The 19,959-nt window shown below is 40.1% G+C and overlaps 1 protein-coding gene across 1 annotated transcript; it reads right to left on the bottom strand.

Moving 5' to 3' along the window:
• Positions 1-4,744: 4,744 nt before the first annotated feature.
• Positions 4,745-19,207, bottom strand: LOC112106406 (serine/threonine-protein phosphatase 2A regulatory subunit B'' subunit beta-like). Its single transcript, XM_029913881.1, is given in 7 exon segments — positions 4,745-4,805; positions 6,091-6,197; positions 6,302-6,420; positions 9,355-9,530; positions 10,980-11,069; positions 16,528-16,576; positions 18,994-19,207. Coding segments are annotated over 7 exon segments (780 nt in total). The 3' UTR covers positions 4,745-4,780.
• Positions 19,208-19,959: the final 752 nt, after the last annotated feature.

The following is a 19,959-nucleotide window of genomic DNA, read 5'->3' on the forward strand; positions in this document are numbered from 1 at the left end:
GCTTATGCTCCCAATACTTCTGTTAGTCTTAAAGGTGCCACAGGACCAGAAATGGTGATTTTAGTCACTGCCACTATAAAAAAGTAAGAGATGGCACAATTAAACTACATTCGTTTTTCAATACGTTGCCAAAAAACGCGCACACATTATCACAAGATCTCACATCCAAGTTGTTTTGTGCATCCCAGATACTAGAAATTTTGGAATGAGGGCAGCTAGATGCCACCATGGTTACAGGGTCCCAGCTATGTCAATTTAGTGTAGAGGTGAGAGAATTAGAGACTGAATTCACTGCTAAGATAATATCTGAATTGGTCCACCATGTCTGTCAGGCTCTATCATGAGTTCCTAGCTGTAAAGTTTCAGGTGCCTTCTAAGGTAAAGTAAACAGGGACAGTGAATTCAGAAATAAGGATACCTAGTTAAGGTATAAAAAGGCTCAATCTTAACCTTGATCACTAAAATCAATGTGGCCAAGTCCTGGATATTTATAAGCATGTAAGTAGAGCTCCACAGCTTGGTGTGTTAAATCAATGGAATGTCTACACTGTGTATGCACAGTATTCAAATGTTTAGTCCTTCGCTTCATTCTTTGTAATCAGAATACATTTTCATACATCAGAATATATTTGTCCCCATTTAAGATGCAGTTGATGGACGTTTTAAATTAAGAAGCTGTTTGAGTTCTAGGGCACAAAATAATACATCTGAAAAGTCTCTTTGGTACTAGACATTTTTTCATATTCAGATAATCCTAAAAAGCAGCCACACAATCTTTCAAAATTTCCCCAAAATATTAATCACTGGGCTGAGAACAAGCATGAGAAACTTCATCCTAAAGGTTAAATTTTTCACTCATGTTATAAGTGCCTGAAAACAAGGGTTTATAATGAAAGTGACTCTTCAGCCATAATTATGGGGTTCCTAACAGACACTATAATTTACAGTCTTCTACACCATTAATTCCTTCTTTTGGAGACTGAAATAGATTCTTCGAAAAAAGCAAACATCCAGAATGTACTGTTTGCATTTATGCCACTGTGCACACACTGTGCAGCAAGGAAAGAGGTGGCAACAACTTTTTTCAGTCATATACTGTGAAGTTAACCAATTTCTATTCCATGCTAGAAGAGAGTAAATAAGATTTTCATCCTGCACTACCACTCTGTTATTCCTGGTTTAAGACACCCATGTACTCAAAAGGGTATTTAAACACTCCTCAAGTTGCACATATGCCAGCATTTATGCAGTACTTTGATTATTTCTTGATTATTAAGGAGCCAAGCCCACACACCCACTGTATCAGAAGCTTCAGACAGATTTATTTAAAGTTTTATAGGTAAAATATTTTTGTCCAGGTCCTTTATTTTTTCCTCTCACTTTCCAAACACCATTCAAATTAATAGGAATTCTCAATCTAAAAAAGAAAGGTTAAAATCTGTACTGGAATGCCCTGTTTCTAGATATGACTATACTGAATCCTGTGATGTCAGGCGCTGAGCTTTGCTTAAGTTAGCTGTTCTAATAGACAAGACGGGAATATCACCATTGATATTCCCAAAGGATTAATTGGAACAAACTTTATGCTGAATTTAAAAACACATTTGGATTTTCAGATAGATGCATACATCAAGAAAGGCCAACATTACCACATACAAAACAAGAGAGACCAGGAGGCTAATCAGTTTCTTTATATAATGCAGTAACAAAGCCATATGCCAATTTAGTCATCTATTGTAAGAAAAGTTCTTTATTTTAAAATCAGTTTACTCATCACTATTTATAATCTTGCATTCTCTCTTGGCCTCAACAAAGTCAAATGAAGTCTGCTTCATTTTCAGGTTCTTACACTACAGAGAAAAGGTTTATGTAACTGCTTCTTTGGAATATTAAAATTGTAAAAACATTTTTATTGGTCTTGTTTTATAAAATCTTGTTTTAACAGCATTTAAATTGTGAGCCAACTTTAAATTGACTACAAAACAACTTGTCTTGTCCTACTCCTTAAATACTAGTATTTGTTTGCTTTGAGTCTTCTAGAAACTCACTTGCCAACTTCAACCTATTACTGTACACATTGATTTTAGTAGCTGTCCTAGTTTTGATGTATTAGAGATATACTCATTTGGTACTTCCAAGCCAGTGGTCTCCAAATTGATAATGTAGGATCTAGGCACGGAAGCCCAATAAAGCAAGATCAGTAAGTTATAAATATTGGTAGTTTCAATCAGGGGGGGACCTATTTAAATCAACACAAAAATGGCCATACCAGATCAGATCAATGGTCCACCTAGCCCAGTATCCTGTCTTCCAACAGGGGCCAAAGGCAGATGCTTCACAGGGAATGAACAGAACAGGGCAATCATCAAGTGATCATCCCCTGTCATCCAGTCCCAGCATCTGGCATTCAGAGGCTTAGGGCTGGTCTACACTTACCCCCCAAATCGAAGTAAGGTACGCAAATTCAGCTACGTGAATAACGTAGCTGAATTCGACATACCTTACTTCGACCTTACCGCGGTTCAGACGCGGTCCACACGCGGCAGGCAGGCTCCCCGTCGACTTTGCGGTACTCCTCTCGCTGAGCTGGAGTACCGCAGTCGACGGGGATCACTTCCTGGTTCGATTTATCGCATCCAGACCAGACGCGATAAATCGAACTCAGAACTTCGATCCGCAGCCGTCGAACTAACCGGTAAGTGTAGACTAGCCCTTAGGGAAATCTAGACCATGTGATTTAAATCAGGAAGCAGGAAACCTAGATTTAAGCCATCAATTTTAATCGTGTTTTGCATTTATATATTAGTTATTTTCCTAAGGAAATACATTCTCTTTGGTTGCTAACCATTAAAATTCGCTGATTTGCAACTAAATATAGCCTTTACATTAAATTTGGTGCTTCTTTTTGCTAACCAGGAGGATACACTACATTTACACACATTTATTGAAATTATAGAGTTCACCTTTTTTTACTAGATTAAAAAAGTTAACTTGTGAATTTTGTCAAGCTCTATTTGGATGGAAATTCAAATTCAATTAAAAATGCATTTTTTTAACAAACTAGAACTACCTTAAATGTGCTGGACACAAGAAAAAAGTTTATCAAAACATGAGTTGTTAGACAAAGGAAGCTGTAATTATTGAATTGAACTGATTGTTTCTGGTCACCCTGTCCTTCAAGATTTTAGAACTAGAAGATCTCATACTTTCATACCGAATTTGTATTTATAGATTGGAAGAGAAAAAAAAAAAACCTTGTTTTTGAAACTCCCAACTGGCTTCTTAACTTTGAATATGCTAGTCACTGATCTGAACTAGCTGAATAAATTTGAAATAAAAAAAATTCTCTGCACGCTTGCTGGTTTCTCTGCTCAGCAAAAGCTGGTTTAGCACTTTAACAAACTCCGGTTCCAGGGGCTCAGCTAGTGATTTCAACTAGTTCAGTGGTTTGACTTTCTTTAAAAACTTGGCAGCAAATACATACTGCTTAATACTACTTTTTGTATTTAATTTAAATGATTTTAATAGTTATTTGTAACAGGTTTAGGCCTTAACACATTATCAATTTCTAATATAATTTTAAACATATTAAAAAAATAAACCTGTATTAAATTTAAATAAAGAAATCCAATATCTATTTTTTTAAAAAAGATTGTACAAAAAGAGTATTTTATCCACCCTGGCTCCGATCAGACAACAGAAATGCACTGCCTCACTTGAAAGATTAAAATAAATTAGGACACCAATACAGTAGATTCCGCTTAATAGCAACCTGGGTATTAACAAGTTCAGGTTAATAGCAACATCCCAGTGATTTCAATGTTAACGGGATTCAGGTATTGGCAATGACATGCTGCTTATTAAGAATGTTTTTTGGAAGAAAGGCCCCACTGCAGGCAGCTTTGCAAGGCTGCAACCAGGGAAGAAGTTTTGGGCTATGCCTTCCCTGGCTGCAGTCTTGTAGTCCTGCCTGTGGCTGGTGCTCCATATGTTCCAGTGCTTCCTTTTGGGGCTGCAGCCCACAAACTTGGGGCCACATGCAGGAGGTCTGGGGCTACATGCTGGGAAGGGAGGCTGTGGGCATGGTACCTCTCCCTGCACCTTCCAGACTGCGCCCTACCGGGGCTGCCCACGGAATGCAGTGCTGGGTGTGCTGAGCCCGAACCCCCAGAAAGCAAATGGAGAGGTACTGTGCAGCTGTGGGCCCCTACCACCTCTGCTACCTATAGAAAACCCCTGCATCCAGGCAGCAGTCCCCTTCCCCACAGGCAGGTTTGCATCAGGGAAGACACATCCTAGTGCTTCCTTCCCTGGCTGTAGTCTCAAAAACTTGCCTTTCACTTATTGGCAACTGCCCGATAATGGCAACTTTTTGCTGGTAACTGAGGCCGGTTGCTAATCAGCAGAATCTACTGTAACTTTCAAACACCCACCTCAATGATTAAAGGGTCAGAAAATTAATCTGAAGGCAATGAGTGGTGCAAGTTATATAGCAAGAAAACACTGAGAAGCAAGACTATGTAGAAACCCTGGTAAATTATGCCTATAGAAACATTTAGTAAACTTCATAGGGAAACATCAGTTAAACCATACTCTAATTACCCTGTCAACTGGGGAAGTTGATGCTTAGGAGGAGAGAAGTTAGAAATTAAGAACATTAATTAAACTCAACTCTGGATCTTATGCAAGGATGTGATATTTAGAAACATGCAGCCCTGCACCAGTAGGAACCTCTGGACATCCTTACCTTAACATTTCCTTACCCTAGCCCTGGGCAAGGCTAGTAGTCAGAGAAATCAGAATCCCTAAAATTGTTACAGAAGGAATGTCAGTGTTCTGCTGATGCAGGGTTTTTTTTTCTGGTAAAAACAGAAGAACATAAAACCACTAACAGCTGAATCTGAAGGAACATCTGATTACTTTGCTGTGGCATCATGTTACAGATGCTAGATTCACAAGTATGAAACTAAGAAATATAACCAGTTTCAGTTTATCTCCATGGTGTTGGGATTTATATTTCCCTTCCATTCTCCAATAGGTATTTACATATAAAGGGTTTGCATTGACTCCTAAAAGCAGACATTCAGGAGATCAGTAACATTTACGCGATAGTGGTCTTTCAGCCTGGAAATTTGCAAAAAGTTCACTACTTATGCCTGGACACATCTTTTTAAGAGGCCTCTTGGACTCAAGCTACTAGAACTTCTTGCACAAACAAGCTCTACAACAGAGGCTTGCAGTCTTTTTGGTCCTTTTTAGAGAAGATTTTGCAGGCGCCATAGCATTTAACTGAACACCCTTTCCTGAGGCATAAAGGCACTTTTCATGCCCATCTGATGTGCGAAATCCAGGAACATCAACACCCTTTATTCTTTCTGACAGATCTTACATCTTGAGGCCAACGGCAACTTTAAAAAAAAACAAAAATGCAAGTAGTGGTCTAAAGCTACAACAGCAAACACAAAACCTTAGTCCTAAACACTTACTATATAAAAGTATTTAGACTATTAAAAACTAGATTTGAAAGACTAGCATGGAGTAAGGTAGATGTTGGATTTTGTGATTGCTCTGGCAGTTGGATAGCGAGTAGCTGAGGCATGATTAGATGGGTGGGGTATTAATTAGAGAAGGAAGAAAAATAAAATTGTGTAATAGTTTAAAGTTGTTTCTATCTTACAGGGTCCAAAATGGACCCTTTTTTGTTTTTTGAAGTTTTTTATTCACACATTTTGTTTATGAAAATTTTTCATGTTTAAATACATTTTGTGAAACAGCTTTTTTAAAAATTGATTTTGATTTGGAAAAAAAGATCCTTTTGACAAAAACTTTGTAAAACTTCAACTAGTTCTAGCACTTATACCTCTGTCATTGGAATGTACTGCTTGAGATGCATGAGGATGCCCTCATAGGCCACCTCAATACCCTCCAATCTACTGCTCAAAAAGGTTCGTTGGCCATATAGGTAGATATGGAACTCCTACAGTGGGGGGTCTGAAAGCAAGGCATGATGGACATCAAAGTTGTTCAATATGTGGTACTCTAATTAGTTTAGCTAACTCATACTATTAACATTCCCCATATCGTTCTTACCCATCATTCCACTGGTCACTAGCTGCCTCCTCAGCTACCAGGATATCATACTCTTCAGCAGCATATTTCTCCCAGTCAGAAATCTCTTGGCTTTCATTTTCAGCATCCTGAACAGAATCAATTTTAACATTTTATTTATGCATTAAATTTATGCATAATGCATGGTATTACATTTTATATGTTTGTGTTTAACAAGACAAAGTTTACTTACCCTCAACATAGAAAATTGATCCTTCTGCTCATGGTCAAGGTATTTTTCAATGTTGAAAAAGGTATCAAAGAACACATTTGCTAACTTACACTTCTTTAAGTCATGGAGAGTAATTTTCTCTGGGAAAAGATTAAGAGACAAGTAGTAAAATATTAAAAAATAGAAACTGATTGAGCTGTAATTCATCCCTTCGCGGAAAGTGCAAATGTGTTGAAAATTTAAAAGGAAAAGAGTCACCATTTTGTTCAAGAGCTAAAAATCTGTAAGGTTATCAGCACTATTTCAGTTTAAAGTTACAATTTTCAGTAGCCTGTCTGATGGAGAGTGATTTGACATGCTCTGGGTGCCTTATATAAAGAAATTATAACAGGTCCCAATCTGCCTTAAAACTGGTTTAATGATAAACTTGAGTATTTAAAACTTCAACATTTGGTCACTGAAGCACAGGTGTTGGCCTGTGCGGGGTCACATGCAGAATTGAAGCCTATGTTTAGGGTGGTTAACTCCTTAGTTAAGATGACACATTCTCTAAACACTTATGGGTTTGAAGGGCTCCTGCTGTTTCAGAACCAGCTGGGAGCAACTTCTCAGCTGGTTTTGTGCTCTTGCTGCTGTCTTATTTATTTTCCCCACACGTACAAAAGCATAGTTCCTTTCCCATGGAGGGCTAACAATGCTCCCTGAACCCCCATGAGGCAAGTCTTCCTGGATGTCAGCGTAGCTTCTGCTGGGGTCCATCTGTCCCCAGGATTTTCCCCTGGTCCCTCACCTATTTCTCCACAACAGCTTCCCCTACTATTCTCCTGCTACAATCCCTCCGCCTGCCTCTTCCTCCTCCAGTCCAGTGAACAGCATGTTCGGCTTCAGTCCAGCTCTCCTTTCCCACTACCCCTTCCTCAGCCCTCCAGCTTCACCACACGCCAGCAAAGTGCAAGTGAGTCATTGAATTGTAACTCCCTTGCTGGACAATGGCTGTTGATGGTTGTTCAACACCCGCCCGGGTGCTGGTTAGCTCCCTTGTCCTTGTCTGTGGGGATCTAATATCTGGGCAATTCCCCAACTCACAGCATATTTTAGTGCTTAAGTCAGTTTCTTTTCAACCACATTAGACAAGTTTTGTAACCTTTAAATAGCCCTTAATTTGAGCAGGGAAGGTGGGTGGTGAGTGTGTGACTTCAAAATAATTACTATGTTCAGTGAACAAAAATTATAGGCAAGTACAACAGATTCACACTCCTGGAGACTATTAAAATCCAAGGATGTCTAAGAACGGAGTACAGGAAATCTCTTAGGAAAAAAATAAGACTACGTATAGATAATACCATAAAAAGCGTCAATAAGAAAGCATTATTGAAATTTGATTCCACAAGGAAAATTTAATAGATGCTCTGAAAGATAAGAGAACTGAGCTACTCATCCTATACCTTTAAAATAAAAAACAACAGAGAGCCAGGCCTAAATTTATGCTACAATTCTGAGACCATGCAAAGATATTTTGTGAATACATTATATGTTTGGAACTTCATGTATCTACTCTGCAAATCTGTTGGATGGAAACCAATACAAGGCTGGTTGTTACTGAAATAGGTTACAGGAACCCTAACTGTAGACAGCCAGACATTTAGACATTACTTTTGGACAGCCTGACTCATGTGTAGTGTCAAATATAACAGACTGATGGACTCCAAAGCCTTATCCTGAGCTAGAAGCCAAAGCTTCCAACATGCAACATGTGGAGCAGATGAAAGTGGCTTGAAGACGTGGGAATAAGCAGAATAAGGGATACAGATTACTGTTGCACACTTCAGTACCTTAAGGAGTTTAGAAAAGACAAGCAAAATTACTTGGATTATGGAAAACCACGGAATGGATCAGTCGCTACAGCCTGATGCCCACTTAATATTTAAGAGTTTGTGTCATCAGGAATAACATTTTCTATATTAAACTTGAGTTTCTGTAGGTTTCTTCAGCTAAGGGTCAAATTTAGGAGGATTAAAATGCAGTAAGCCCCTAGTGAATTTTAAGTGAATGTGAGCGGCTCAACTTTTTTGAAAATCAGGCCATTTTTAGGTGCCTAAATATGGATTTAGGATACTAACATTAGGGCTGGTCCACACTAACCCCCCCACTTTGAACTAAGATACGCAACTTCAGCTACGTTATTCACGTAGCTGAAGTCGAACTATCTTAGTTCGAACTTACCGCGGGTCCACACGTGGCAGGCAGGCTCCCCCGTCGACTCCGCGTACTCCTCTCGCAGAGCAGGAGTACCGGCGTCGACGGCGAGCACTTCCGGGATCGATTTATCGCGTCTAGACAAGACGCGATAAATCGATCCCAGAAGATCAATTGCTTACCGCCGGACCCGGAGGTAAGTATAGACGTACCCTTAGGCACCCACGTTTGAAAATGATTGCCCTTGTCTAAGACAAGTCATTCCACAGCTGATTGACAGAGACTAAAAGATAAGTGAACTATTAAACATTAGGTTTCTTCGTAGGAGCACAAGTGAAATGAAAAAAAAACTATAGCTGCAGTATGAAGCCTGTCAGTTAAAGTGAGACAGACAGCCCTGGGTCACAGTCAGTGACGCAGGATTTCAGTTTTTGAGTACAATCAACCTAGCTATGGGAAGGAGCATATGAATTCATATAAAGAAAAGACTAAAAAATTTTAAAATAGGTCCTCTTGATTTTAATGTGCAAAGTAATTCACTCAGCAGACTTTCATTTCACAAGAACAAACATGTTCCAGTGGAAGGACCCCTGTTACAGAACTATTAACCAACATCAGTATTTTCTGGTCTAATTTTTTTTTTTTTTTTGCGCAGAACTAGCAATGAAGATTAGGCCTAACAATCTGATTCTTACTATAAAAGCCACTGATATTCTAGGCTGATCAGTGAGCAGCTACTTCTGCTTAACTAGGAGTATTAAGCTTGATCAACTAGCAAAGGCAGATTCACAGCACAGCCCAGTGATGACCCCATAGGTCAAGACCAAATTAATCTGAGGCAGCAGAAAATAGTTATAGAATGGAAAGAAGCCCCTTACCATCACATTGTGGCTTTACAAGATCCAGCATCTGGCACAGACAGTCTTCAAAAGGCAGAGGTTCAATGGCCATGTTATCCAGTTTTTGGCACTGTTCCTCATAAAAGTACTCCAGTTCATACATAGACAATGCACCATCCCCATCAAGATCCATACAGCGAAACCAGTATTCAATGCTGAAATAAGTGATAACACTTTAACTGTTTACTGCATGAATGGGTCTTGGCAAAGTCTAAATTTTCTTAAAAACTTTTACAGACATTGGACAGCTCACAGATCCCACTGCATACCTTTAAGATCTTTAAGCATACCTAGTAGGGATTTGCATTAAGTCAAGAACAGACTATCATGATATAGCAGACTTCCGCATAAACACTTCTCTCACCAGGTGCTGACTCAGATACAATACAGGGTAAGCTATATTGTCCATTTTAAAAATACCTGTAAATTAAGTAGGTAGGAGGACCTAATTCCACCTCCAATATTTGGCCACAATTCCTAGTGAAGTCAATGGAAAGTGAAGTCATTAAGAGTCAAATTCTGGCTTCCTACAAGAGTTCACACTGAAGGACTACCTTATATTTCATCAACACCTCATAGTTCTGCTCTGTCATAATGCAGCTCTTACTAAAGTCTTTGATGCCATATAGCAATGCAGAATTTGGTTCATTATTTGCGAGCCTATCCCTACTCAGTATTAGGGTTGAATAAAATATAACCCCATAAAATAGCAGCACTACTTAGGGCAGGTCTACACTATGGCAGGGATTGACGCTCTGAGATTGATCCACCGGCAGTCGATTTAGCAGGTCTAATAAAGACTTGCCAAATTGACTGCAGATCGTTCTCCAGTCGATCCCTGTACTCTACCCCCGATGAGAATAGTAAGGTAAGTCGACGGGAGATTTTCTCCCGTTGACCTTGGGGTAACTCGACCTAAGGTACATCAACTCCAGCTACATTATTCACGTAGCTGGAGTTGCGTAGCGTATGTCGACTTATTGCGGTAGTGTACACATAACTATGAATATGGTTAACTGAGGCTATTAAAAGAGTGCTTTGAGGGGAATTAATGAAGAACCACCAAAACTGAAAAGAGAACACTGACGTAAAGAAATTTCCTTAGCCAGCTTCCTTTTACACCCTACTTTTTCTATAGATTGGTGTTGGGTTAATAACTTCCTCCTTACCAGTTCAGATACACTTTGCTTGTGCAGTGACATCAGTCTCACACATTCGGCATTATAACCTCACTATAACGTCAGAAGGGAATGAACATGTTCAAGGAAGACCTTGTTTGAAAGTAAGAGCTTTGAAAATTACCAAATCTAGTAAGAAAGAACAATTTTATATGAAGGATAGGTAGATTGTTTAAGCCTGATATATTTGAAAACGTTCCTCTAACACAAAAGGCCTCTTTAAATGAATCAGACTCAACACCTGAAAAGAGGCCAAAGAAAATCAAATGAAACATACAGATTAAAAACACTAATTAGAAGTCTTCAAATGTAAATTGCTTTGGAATTTAATGGGTCAGGTCAGATAGGTATGTTCTGCCAGTTTATAGCTAGAGGCAGTTAATAAAGCCAGTTTCTAGTTATGCTCAAGCATCAGTTAATTCTTACCTAGTTGGAGTCTTTTTGTCCTCTTCAGATATCAAAAACCAGACAAAATCAGCGTAACTAAGTTTTCCTTCTTTTTGTGCTTTTCTGCCCCTTAAAGACCAATCCAAGTATTGAAAAATGGAAAACAAGAATGAGTAAGTATTTTAAGGCACTGAAATACTGCAACAAAACTGGGACTAGACTTCACCACTGTAAAAGGGTCATTTTCATTTTGTTCATGTTAATTTTGTTAATTTTAACAAAAGCTTACATCATAGTTGAAGTTAGGGAATGCAGCTCTGGCTCAGGATCAGCAACACTCCATGTGCTGTCCCAGTCCTAACACATCCCATATGAAAGAACGGGGAAGTGATGGCACAGAGTACGGGGAGGAGGAATTCTCAGCTGGGTCTTTAAGGCAGCTGATTAGACCTCAACTGGAATAGTGTGTCCAGTTCTGGGCGCCACATTTCAGGAAAGATGTGAACAAACTGGAGAAAGTCCAGAGAAGAGCAAAAAAAATGATGAAAGGTCTAGAAAACATGACCTGTGGGAGAAGATTGAAAAAACTGTGTTTGTTTAGTCGAGAGAAGAGAAGACTGAAGGGGGACATGATGACAATTTTCAAGTACATAAAAAGTTGTTACAAGGAGGAGAAAGAAAAATTGTTCTTGTTAACCTCTGAGGATAGGACAAGAAGCAATGGGCTTAAATTGCAGCAAGGGCAGTTTAGGTTGGACATTAGGAAAAACGTCCTGTCAGGGTAGGTAAGCACTGGCATAAATTGCCTAGGGAGGGAGGTTGTGGAATCTCCATCACTGTCTAACCTGCTCTTAAAAATCTCCAAACACCTGTCAGGGATGGTCTAGACAATACTTAGCCCTAGTCCAGTCACCTGCATTCATGGCAGAAGACCTCTTCAGGTCCCTTCCAGTCCTAGGATTATGGCTGCTTAGGCAGCAAGTGGGGCTGACATTTGAATTAAAAATACAAAAGTTGCACAGCATTTTGTAGCCTAATCTGAGTGTGCTTGGAATGGAACAATGGAAGAGGGACAATGATATGTTTTGGCAAAACATATCATTGTCGCTCTTCCTTTGTTCCATTCCAAGCACTCTCGGATTGATATATATGACTGTCAAGTGATTAAAAAAAATAATCGTGATTAATTGTGCTGTTAATAATAGAATACCATTTATTTAAATATTTTTGGATTTTTTCTACATTTTCAAATACATTGATTTCAATTACAACACAGAATACATAGTGTATAGTGCTCACTTTCTATTTATTTTTTATTACAAATATTTGCACTTTAAAAAATAGAAATAGTATTTTTCTATTCACCTAATACAAGTACTGTAGTGTAATCTGTCATGAAAGTTGAACTTACAAATGTAGAATTATGTACAGAAAATAACTGCATTCAAAAATAAAACCATGTAAAACTTCAGAGCCTGCAAGTCCACTCAGTCCTACTTCTTGTTCAGCCAATTGCTAAGACAAAAATTTGTTTACCTTGCAGGAGATAATGTTGCCCACTTCTTGTTTACAATGTCACCTGAAAGTGAGAACAGGCACTGTCATGCTACTGTTGTAGCCGGCATTGCAAGATATGAATCTTTAGCACATCTGGCACGTAAATATGTCCCTTCATGCTTCAACCACCATTCCAGAGGATGTGGGTCCATGTTGATAACGGGTTCTGCTCGATAGCAATCCAAAGCAGTGCGGACTGACGCATGTTCATTTTCATCATCTGAGTCAGATGCCACCAGCAGAAGGTTGATTTTCTTTTTTGATGGTTCAGGTTCTGTAGTTTCCGCAACAGACTGTTGCTCTTTTAAGACTTCTGAAAGCACCACACCTCATCCCTCTGATTTTGGAAGGCACTTCAGATTCTTAAACCTTGGGTCAAGTGCTGTAGCTATCTTTAGAAATCTCACTTTGGTACCTTCTTTGCGTTTTGTCAAAACTGCAGTGAAAGTGTTCTTAAAATGAACAACGTGTGCTGGGTCATCATCCGAGACTGCTATAACATGAAATATACGGCACAATGTGGGTAAAACAGAGCAGGGGACATACACTTCTCCCCCAAGGAGTTCAGGCACAAATGTAATTAATACTTTTTTTAAACGAGCGTTATCAACATGGAATCATGTCCTCTGAAATGGTGGCCAGAGCATGAAGGGTCATATGAATGTTTAGCATATCTGGCACGTAAATACCTTGCAATGCCAACTACAAAAGAGACATGCAAATGCCTGTTTTGATTTACGATGTCACCAGAAAGTGAGAAGAGGGCAGCATTATCTCCTGTAAATGTAAACAAACTTGTTTGTCTTAGCGATAGGCTGAACAAGAAGTAGGACTGAGTGGACTTGGAGGCTCTGAAGTTTTACATAACTGCACTTAAAAACAAAACAATGTTATGTGACGGGGCAAGGCCAGATGGCTATAGTAAAGTAGTGGAAGACAGATATATTAGCCACAGGCTAAACAAATCCCTGTTACCAGGATAAGCAAATGGCAACTGCTTGAGGTCAATTAAGACACCTAGGGCCAATTAAGATCTTTCCAGAAGGCAGGGAGGACAGCTAGGTTGATTGGGACACCTGAAGCCAATCAGGGGCTGACTGAAACTAGTTAAAAACCTCTCAGTCAGGTGGGGGCATGTGTCAGGAGCTGTAGGACGAAGTTGTGCTGTTGGAGAGACTTTGCAGTACAAACCATATCAGGCACAAGGAAGGAGGCCCTGAGGTAAGGGTGAAGTGGATATTGAGGAAGTGGGGGCTGCTGTGGGGAAGTGGCCCAGGGAATTGTATGCGTCCTGTTTCTAAAAAGTCAGCTACCATAGCTGATACTATTAGGGTCCCTGGGCTGGAGCCTGTTGTAGAGGGCGGGCCTGGGCTCTCCCCTTCACACACACTTTGATTTCAATTACAACACAGAATACAATATATATGAAAATGTAGAAAAACATCCAAAATATTTAATACATTTCAATTGGTAGTCTATTGTTTAACAGTGCGATTAAAACGGATTAATTTTTTTAATAGCAATTAATTTTTTTGAGTTAATCGCATGAGTTATCTGCGATTGACAGCCCACATATATATGATACTTCCTGAATTTTTTGGTTTCACTTCCGTTTCATTTCTGTTCTTATGCTGCACTGATAATTACAGTTTCCAAGCAACTTTCTTTGTGTCCTATACCTTCCAAAAGAGAACTTCGATTTTTACAAAACTGACCAATTAAGAAAATAATCAGATAAGTAGCCTTGGCTTAGCACATTGTGAAATTTCTCCTGTACAGAATTCCTGTTTTTAAAGCATCTTTCTGATACCCTGCTGATGTTTAGATCTTTTTGGGAAGTCTGACAGCAACATCATGAAACATGCCCAAGCACACTTCTTCTCTGGGGCTGCCTACTGCCACTTTGGTTTCAGATTTTCTGCTACATTTACTGGTCAAGACCCCTTTGCTAGCCCTCAGGAACAGCATGCAAGAGAGATGCCAAAAAGCACTGTATGAGTGTGAAGTTGTTCGAGCAGACTGAGAATTGTTCAACTCAACTGTTTTTTTGGTCAAAAAATGCCAATTAATCAAAACTGAATTTTTCACTCAAACTTAATGGTTTTGTCATGAAGGTTTCAAGTATAGGTCAAAATAAGAGAGGCTACTCTAGAATAACCACTAGCCCAGTGGCTAGGACACTCATATGGGCTGTAGGAGACCAAGATTCAAGTCCCTGCTCTGCCTGGTTCATGCAAGTGCCCTGTCAGGGTTTCCCCCCCACACTCTGAACTCTGGGTACAGATGTGGGGACCTGCATGAAAGACCCCCTAAGATTATATTCTACCAGTTTAGGTTAAACCTCTCTAAGGCACTAATTCCTTAGATTGATATTGCTGCCACCACCAAGTGATTTATACAAAATATTCAGGGAAGGGTCACTTGGAATCCCTATCCCCAAAATATCCCCCCAAGTCCCTTCACCCCCTTTCCCGGGGAGGCTTGAGAATAAAATAGCAACCAGCTGCCTTAGCAATGTGAGCACAGACCAAACCCTTTGTCTTCAGGACACTGAAATCAATCAGGTTCTTAAAAGAAGAACTTTATAAATAAAGAAAAAAGTAAAATCACACCTGCAAAATCAGGATGGACAGTAACTTTACAGGGTAATAAAAAGATTTAAAGCACAGAGGATTCCCCTCTGGACTCAGCTTCACAATTACAAAACAGAAATGAAACTACCTCTTTAGCATAGGAAAATTCACAAGCCAAAACAAAAAATAACCTAACTCATTTCCTTGCCCTACTTACAGTTTCTGTGGTTTTAGTTGAATTATTCCAGGTATGGTTTTTGGGAGATAGTGTACCTGCTGGCTTTTCCCTCCATCCAGAGAGAGAACAACCCACAAAACAAATCCTTCCCCCCCAGATTTGAAAGTATCTTCTTTCCTCATTGGTCCTTCTGGTCAGGTGCCAACTAGATAACTTGAACTGCTTAACCCTTTACAGGTAAGGCAATCCAGTACAGCTGCCAAGCATACATAAAGGTTGCTACCATTCCCCCTAAATTCATGATATGCCCTAACCACCAGGCCATCGAGTCAGTCAGTCTCTTTCTCTCCTGTTGGAGCTGTTTCACTTTGTGTAAATCAGTAGTTTTCAACTTGTGGACCCCTGTGGGTCTGCAGACAATGTCTAAATTTCCAAAATGGCCCACACTTCCATTCGCTATTTTGTAGCGGTCCCCATCACTGGTGTAAATAGTTACATATTCATTGGGCCAAAGAGTGCGCGAGAGGCAGAATCAGGCAGAGCAGGGACTTGAATCCTGGTCTTCGATATCCCAAGTGAGCATTGGACTACTGGCTATTCTAGGGTGGTTCTCTCTTGTTTTTAAACAAAAAAAATATTTGACAGGTCCAGTTTTCATTCTGATGCAGAACTACATGTTAAAACCTCAGTTTTTCATGAAATTGAATTCTTGTTTTCTAGCCTGCCCTAGTCATCATAGCTATTCCATGAGACAGGAAATACAAATGACCATAAAAAAAATACTGAAGCTCCTATACGGTGTTGTCAAATGCACAAAGTACTCACACTTAAGATAAATTTTCTCTAACTTTAGTTATATTAACCTTATAACACTAGTAGAAAAAGATTTCAAATGAAAATTTGAGTTTCCAACTGGAGTCCCTTTAAAGTTTTAAATTGGCAAATGGAAAGATAAAATAGCAGAGAAAGCCAGGATTGCTTTTCACTTTCCTCCCAACTCAAATTAGATTTTACAAAGTAATGGTCAACATTGCTTTACCTTATTTACCAAAATCAAAGACCTTTGCACAGAGTTCATTGTGCACCAGCAACACAAAAATTCCTGTTGAAACAGTGGATTTTAAACGTTGGAGTGACAGTGCTGAATCCTTGAAATTAACTTTTGATTTTCAGTGGAACTCAACTGTTCTGTTCTAGGAACTTCATTTTCAATTTTTCATAAACAAGACTGACCATTAATTTGGATTACCTATATTTAAATCAGCATATAAAAAGTTACCTTGTTACTGCTCCTGAAAATATCCTCTCTATCATCCTGTTTGATATAGCTGTGAAAGAGAAAAAATTATTAGAAGTATTTAAAGGTCATATTTTTGTTTTATATTGTGTTTAGCTGATTAAATATTTATTGAAAACCACCTAATTACATAAATATAGAGGTATGTAAAACAAAAGATTAGCTCTCATTAATCTTTGAGTGCCCATGGATGGGACCATTTGACATATACAGCCTCCAAAATTTGGTCCAAATGGCTTTAAATTCGGACTTGAAGCACGAGTTCTAGGACAATAAATACACAGTATAATCCACTGCCTATTAGATCAGTATTTATTTAACAAGTATTGCCTTAACAAGTTAATCTTGCTTTCAAGGGTCTTTACATTTTAGAAGCCCTATAATTCATCAGAGCGCCAACCTGGAATTAGGAATTTTAATGTACAAAGATAATACTTAACTAACTGACACACAGTTTTGAGATACATGTTTTTATTCTGTTACCAATTCTGGGGTTTTACTAAAGATGAAGTGTCTTTGGTTAAATGATTGATCTTATTTGCGTAGTTTTACGGTGCTTTCTACCAGCATACTCTAAGTGTAATTTCACTACTAGAATATAAAACATATTACTAAGGAATTAATAGGCTTTAAGAGCTGTATGTTTTACAAAAGATACTTCTACATTTCAAAGTTTAATATTGGAAAAGAGAACCAGAATTGCATCTGATTAACCTAACCATTGAAACCTTTCATTTCAAAGTAAACCCCCTCACCAATGCTTCTGTAAAAGGCTAACTAGTCATACCTTGTCCTGTAGTATATATTTGTTTTTGCTATCACCAAACATTTCATAGATTCATAGATTATAAGGCTAGAAGGATCACTGTGATCATTGAAGTCTAACCTCCTGTATAACACTGGCTATAGGATTTCCTTGAATTAATTCCTGTTTGAACATATCTTGCAGAAAAACATTATGATGTTCTAAGGCAGTGGTTCTCAACTGGGGATACAAAGAGGTCTTCCAGGGAGTACATCGACTCATCTAGGTATTTGCCTAGTTTTACAACAGGTTACATGAAAAGCACTAGCGAAGACAGTACGAACTAAAATTTCATACAGACAATGACTTGTTTCTACTGCTCTATATACTGTAGGCTGAAATGCAAGTACAATATTTATATTCAATTGATTTTATAATGATATGGTAAACATGAGAAAGTAAGAAATGTTTCAGTAATAGTGTGCTGTGACATTTTTGTATTTGTCTGATTTTGTAAGCAAGTAGTTTAAGTGAGATGAAACTTGGGTACACAAGACAAATCAGACTCCTGAAAGGGGTACAGTAGTCCAGAAAGATTGAGAACCACTGTTCTAAGGGACACCAGCAACCTATTCACTATTTATTCCCAGAACTGGGAGACACTCAGCTAGTTTGCTTCAGGGGAAAAAAGGCATGATACAGCTGAAAGCTGAGATCATAAAAATTAGAGAGGGAAGAGACCTGTTAGGCTATCATATCAATACCCCTTCCACGTCAGTATTTTTCCTTGCAATGTGTATGAGTGCTTGGTCTAGTCTAATTTTAGACTGACAGCAACAAGGAGACGGCCACTCCCTGTGGGAGACAACTGCGCCATTGAAGACATACCTTGCTTTACCACCTGCTTTTTAAGTGTAGGGCCAAAATTTTCAAAATGTGTGTCCAAAAGTTACGCTGTGAAGTCCATATTTAGGCACCTAATAGGTAGTACCTATTTTCAAGAGTGCTGAGCACGCAGTGTCTCCTTTTGATTTCAACTGAACTTAATGGGAATGGCAGACATGCAGCAGTACTCAAGATCGATCCCTTCAAGCTGCTTGCACCCATATTTCCTACTGTTCATGTTTAAACAGCTGTTACTTTTTCTTCCTGTTAAGAATGAGGAGGGAGTCATCTATAATATGTGATCAAACTTGCTTTTGCCTTTGCTGGTTTGTTGGTTCAAATGATCGTGACCAGCAGAAAAACATAAAAGTGTTCTCCTTCCTGAATGAAATATTGACTAAAAAGTAGTTAGACTTGAGTAGAAGCAACCCTAGGAAAAAATATTTCCCTTCTGTAGGGCAATCAGAATGATGCCCGGATCTTTTTCACTATGTGGGAGAGCAGGGCATATCAGATTTTGTTTGGAAGTGAACTTTCCAATCCTGAGAGGAATGATTCCTTAAGATAACAATAGATGCACAGCCTCTGACAAAGTACTTCCAGAGCAGCTGCAAGATGTAAAGAGATATTTAAATTAGGCTCTTGGACAAATGTGCAGGATTACTGAATCCAAAACCACTGTAGAATTTGTGAATGCAGAACAGCGTGTAGCTGCTAGATAGTCTTAAAACTGCATATGAAGTGTGGTATAGCTTTTCAGTTAACTTTTACTTATGTTCTTAAAGTTAGACTGTTAAAAGTTGTTCCGTGTGTCATACCATGATCATTATGCCGGGCTCAATCCTTTGGATCAATATAGAGGTCATGGTCTGTATCCAGCTCCCAAAATTTGCAATAGATGACATAGAAGTGCTCATAAGAGAAGTACTCTGTCAGCTGGTTAATATCCGCTTCTTCTTCCAATAAGAGGGAGGCCGGTGGGGGACAGCTGAGAGCCCTCGACTGAATAACATTTAATAGTGTGGGCTGCATCCATCCGTATGGGGTTTGTTTCTGTCGGGGTAGGGCCAAGCGGGGGGGTCGCCGTCCTGGCCCTGGGCGAGGCCCCCTCTAGTTTGTGATGGGCTCCAGCGGGGGCTTCTGGATCATGGACATGGAGTGGAGGGAGATGACGGCTTGCAGGAGCCGCTGCCCAGCGCTGCTGCCACAGCGGGGCTCTTCTCGCCCAGACACCGGCTGGCCACGTAGGCGCTGGCCGAGGTGGCCGAGCCGGGCTTGCGGAAGTTGGGGAGGTGGTGGAAAGGCCAGAGGCCGGAGAGCAGGCAGGGCCGGTACAGGGAGAATCGCGGGGAGCGCTCAGCCTGGCACGGCGAGGGCAGCTGATGGAGGCAGCCGGCAGAGATCAGCTCGGGGGCCTTGGCTTCCATCTTGGCTCGGGCGGGGAAGGCGTCCTGTGCAGAGGAGGCGCGAGGGCCTGCGGGGGCTTTGGTTCCCTTGGCGGCTCCCTCGGGAGGCTTGGCCGAGCTCTCCAGGTCTGGCAGCAAAGAGACGGAGTCTCCGCTCTCGCCTGCAAAGGAAGCAGCAGGGATAGAGGGGCCGGTGTCACGTTCCCCTGGCTGCAGGGCGAGCTCCTGCGGGGTGCCCAGGGGAGGGGTGGGGGTCGGTGTCACGTTCCCCCGGCCGGCCGTGGGGCTATGACCTGTGGGGTGCCCGGGCGGGGGGGGGGTACTCCTGGTGCTGCTAGCTGAGGAGCTGTTCAGGGGGGTGGCTCTTTTCTTTGGGGC

The sequence above is a fragment of the Terrapene carolina genome, unplaced genomic scaffold, assembly GCF_002925995.2.
Source record: "Terrapene carolina triunguis isolate 2854851 unplaced genomic scaffold, T_m_triunguis-2.0 Scaffold1112, whole genome shotgun sequence".
Taxonomy (NCBI): domain Eukaryota; kingdom Metazoa; phylum Chordata; order Testudines; family Emydidae; genus Terrapene; species Terrapene triunguis.